The sequence below is a fragment of the Pinus tabuliformis genome, chromosome X (assembly GCF_031772625.1).
Source record: "Pinus tabuliformis cultivar Carrire ecotype Pingquan chromosome X, CPIR1, whole genome shotgun sequence".
Classification (NCBI taxonomy): domain Eukaryota; kingdom Viridiplantae; phylum Streptophyta; class Pinopsida; order Pinales; family Pinaceae; genus Pinus; species Pinus tabuliformis.
The window spans coordinates 543,074,589-543,078,710 of record NC_142308.1 but is presented as its reverse complement, the minus strand read 5'-3'; the positions used below and the strand labels follow the sequence as shown (position 1 = coordinate 543,078,710).

The following is a 4,122-nucleotide window of genomic DNA, read 5'->3' as shown; positions in this document are numbered from 1 at the left end:
GAAAGGGAACATTGTATACAACGAACTTTTAATTAAGATATGTGCATTTTCATGTTTCTATGTTCATATATTACTCTAATTTTTAGAAGATAATAGTCATGATGTGGATATGAAAATTCTAGAGGGACCCCATGGTTTGGACATGTGCACTATTATATTTATGTGAGTTATTGTGTATACATTTCATTATTTCCACCATATAGATTTATTCTTGGGAAATACTTTAAATTATTCTCAAATTTCTATTATTTATCAATTGTTTATGTTTTCTTTGAGGTCTCATATGTTTGATTAGTTGTATCTTTGCTTTAACTGAAGCTTGAATCTGCCTTTTAGTCACAATTCAGAGTGGTCATCAAAGTACTATTACCAATGCTATCTAATCACTGAGTTGTGATAAACTGCTATAAATTTCCTTTATACTAGTGGAACCATAGTGGATACTACTTAGAGTATTGAAGCTTGATTGCACGTCTTCCATATTTCTTAGCTAAATAGTAATTATTGGATGAATGTTTGTTAATCTTCTTTTAATCATTAACTACATAGTGAACAAGGTATTGTTACATAAGCCATTTACCCATATAGGCAATGAAATATTGCAACTTGATTTCCTACAAGTGAAGCTATTATAGACTTAGATTAAAGGATTAGGCCTTATTTCATTTGAATTTTTATGTTGTTAAGTTATAATTCATGTTTGTAGAAAATTGATAATACTTCTGTGATGCCAATCTAACAGCTTAGTCAAAAGCTCTAAAGATTAATGGCATGACAGTATTACCCAATAAATAAAAAAAACAACATATATTTTTAAAAATCATCCCCCTACCCACGTTATATATATTAATCACTTACGAATCTGTTGCAAGCACAACTAAACTGTTTAATATAGTGGTGGCATCATCCATATGTCTGCACTGACATTGCAAGCAAAATTAAACTGTTTAATATAGCCCCGGGTCCTGCCATTTTCCATACGTCTCTCCTAAATTGCCCATATGTCTGCAGTGACGTGGCAAGAAAAACTAAATTGTTTAAAATAGTGGTGGCATCGTCCATATGTCTGCACTGACGTTGCAAGCAAAATTAAACTGTTTAATATAGCCCTGGGTCCTGCCATTTTCCATAAGTCTCTCCTAAATTGCCAACATGCTACTGCAAAGTCAACAAATGAATGAAAAATCCACCCTAAATTGTTTGTAGTCTTTTACCAAGTCCTCGGAACAACAAAAACATGGTGGGTCATATATTTGTTTAAACTTTAGTTTTGGCTGCCTCCCCAAATTATTCATTACGATGCAAGCGCGCTCATACATTTGTTTTATAACTATAAATTCTCTGCTTCATCGTTACAGAACCCACCCTTCAAATATTGGCATTTGCTTGTTGGAATATAGAGACATTCATGGAGTCGCAAGAGCAGAGCCAAAAGCCTCATGTCGCAATATTCCCTGGGTTTGGGGCAGGCCATCACATCCGACTGCTCGAGCTTGCAAAGCGGCTAGCTGTGTATCATGGCTTTTTTGTCACCTTCTTCACCACCAAATGGATGGACAGCTCTCCTCACCACACCCTGACGTCTTCGTCAGGGGACATGATCCACTTCATAGAGCTCCCTGATGTTCAGATCGAAGGGGATCATGCCGAGATGAACATTTTTGTACGCATGCCCTTACTATTAGAGAAAGCTAAAATATTAGTGCAAGATGCTCTCACATCCTTTTCGTTTCCTGTCTGCGCTTTCATAATCGATTTTTTCGGTACACCCATGTTGGATGTCGCCTCCAAACTGGAAATACCTTGCTACATATTCTCCACTTCTGGGGCTTCTCTCCTCTGCATCATGCTCTACCTTCCAACACTTGTCCACAACATTGAAATTTCCTTCAAAGATGTGGATTTCCCGATCGAAGTGCCGGGCCTTCCGCCGATTCCCGGAATAGATTTTCCAGACCCTCTTCTAGACAGATCTGATATTTCATTCAACATTCCCTTCGGCTTCAGGAAGCTTGTGGAATTCTGATAAATACATGCCAAGAAATGGAACCAGAACAAATAAAAGCTCTCAAGGAAGGAAAGGTTCTGAGCGTTGTTGAAATGACCCCTTCCATTTATCCCGTTGGGCCGCTAATAGCTTCGCCTCTGTCGGAATCTGAAGAGAAGTTTGAGAAGGAGGGCTGCCTCAAATGGCTAGACCGCCAGCCCGCCTCGTCAGTTCTGTTCGTTTCTTTCGGGAGCCGCGGCACCCTGTCGGAGAATCAGATTCGGGAACTAGCTTTGGGGCTAGAAGCAAGCGGGCAGCGGTTCCTTTGGGTGTTGCGTAAGGAGCCTCCTCCTCCAACTGAATCCACGATGACTACCAAAGCAGACATGAGGGAGGTTCTACCTGAGGGTTTTGAGACTCGAACCCAGGGCCGTGGATTTGTGGTGGATTCATGGGCGCCTCAAATTGTTGTCCTCTCTCAACCATCCATAGGAGGTTTCCTTTATCATTGCGGTTGGAATTCAACAATCGAAAGCATCTTACATGGAGTGTCGATGATCGCTTGGCCTCTCTTTGCTGAACAGAGAATGAATGCCTTCCTTCTCGTGAAGGAGATGAAGGTGGGCATTGAAGCGCAGAAGGGAGAAGATGGATTGTTGAAGAGAGAGGAAGTGGAAATAGCGGCGAGGGAATTAATGGAAGGAGAGGGGGGAATGGAAATGAAGAAGGGGATGGCAGAATTGATGGGGAAGGCCTTGTTTGCAATGGCGGAGGGAGGGAGTTCATACAACGCGCTGGCCAATGCGGCTTCTGTTTGGAAGGAAATGCATGCCACTAAAACACCACCTGCTACTTGAAACTTGAAAGGTCTTGCTTGATACGTCACATCTGGATGTTAAGACAGTTGACGGTTCGTATGGACCCTCGCGCCTGGAATTTCTCAATTCAAATCAACGTCTAATGATTACCCAATCGTCTAACAACAAAATCGAATGGCACATATTTTGACATGACAGCAGTTTGGGGAGTTCATTTCAGAGGGAAACACCTTACGGCGTAATTATCTTCGTGTAAACAAATATTCCTACTTGCGTTTATATAACAAATTAAAACACATAGATTCGTGCATCAATACAATGTTAAATCATAAATCCAGTATTCAACATAACATAATCGCATGCATTCATAACAGAAGTAAAATAGCTCATACACAGGTAATTCTAGAATAATTCTCTTTATTGATGTTTAGATCTCCTTTACAGACTCTAACTACCCTGCGCACACAGTTGCAGGGGTCTGCGCACTCAGCTGCAGACTTCTACCCTAGGCCTCTACGCACACAGCTGCAGAGCCTCCTTCCTACGCTAATACTCTTCGCTCTTAGCCCTCACATACCCATTACATCAATACTCTCAAAACATATCTGAACTAAACTAAAAACTGCCTTAGACTCTTCTAAGACTTCCTTTTTTATACAATCCCATGGTCCACGGACCAAGGGCGGATCTCATAAAGCCGACACAAGTTACGTAAACTAAGGGCAGAAACCCTTGGTGACTCTTTACATCTTCGCGCTCTGTGACCACAAAATGAAGAGAATTTACATTCTTTATACAAAACTTGGGCTTTTAACCCCAAAATTGAACCTAAGGGACCTGTTCCCAACAATCTCCTCTATATCCTGCAATACACAACAATGAAAATCATTTTTAGTACACCAATCAAATCCAACTATCATCAATGAAAACAATAACTGTAGGGGCAGAATTATTGGTAGACCATATTTTAAGTAGAGTATAATTTTTCCTTACAACATAAATATTAATTGATATTATCATTTTCCCCATGTAACACTCTTTATCACTAGTGTGTATATTAATTTTGTTTCATTCTTCATTTATAACTTAGTTTATGCAATAATTTTAGAGCTAATTAAATTACTATCTAATGAATGTGGTGGATTATTGAAATTATGGTTATTCTACTGAATGTATTCTATTAATCTTTGATTTTATTTGAGAATAATGTTATATTCTTGTAAAATTTCCATGTCTAATTTTTTTTGGAAAAAAATATCTTCATGGCGCTAGACTAGGTGCCATTTGCGCCTACTTTGATTCCCCAACATGATCGCA

General features: G+C 39.3%; 1 protein-coding gene and 1 pseudogene across 1 annotated transcript; both read left to right on the top strand.

Annotated features, from left to right (window-relative positions):
- The first annotated feature begins 1,408 nt into the window (after positions 1-1,408).
- LOC149141132 (UDP-glycosyltransferase 72B3-like) lies at positions 1,409-2,026 on the top strand. The gene has a single exon (XM_089451162.1). The coding sequence runs from the start codon at positions 1,409-1,411 to the stop codon at positions 2,024-2,026; it is 618 nt and encodes a 205-aa protein (XP_089307288.1).
- A 17-nt stretch (positions 2,027-2,043) lies between these two features.
- On the top strand, positions 2,044-2,844 carry LOC149141131 (hydroquinone glucosyltransferase pseudogene; annotated as a pseudogene).
- The last annotated feature ends 1,278 nt before the right edge of the window (positions 2,845-4,122 follow it).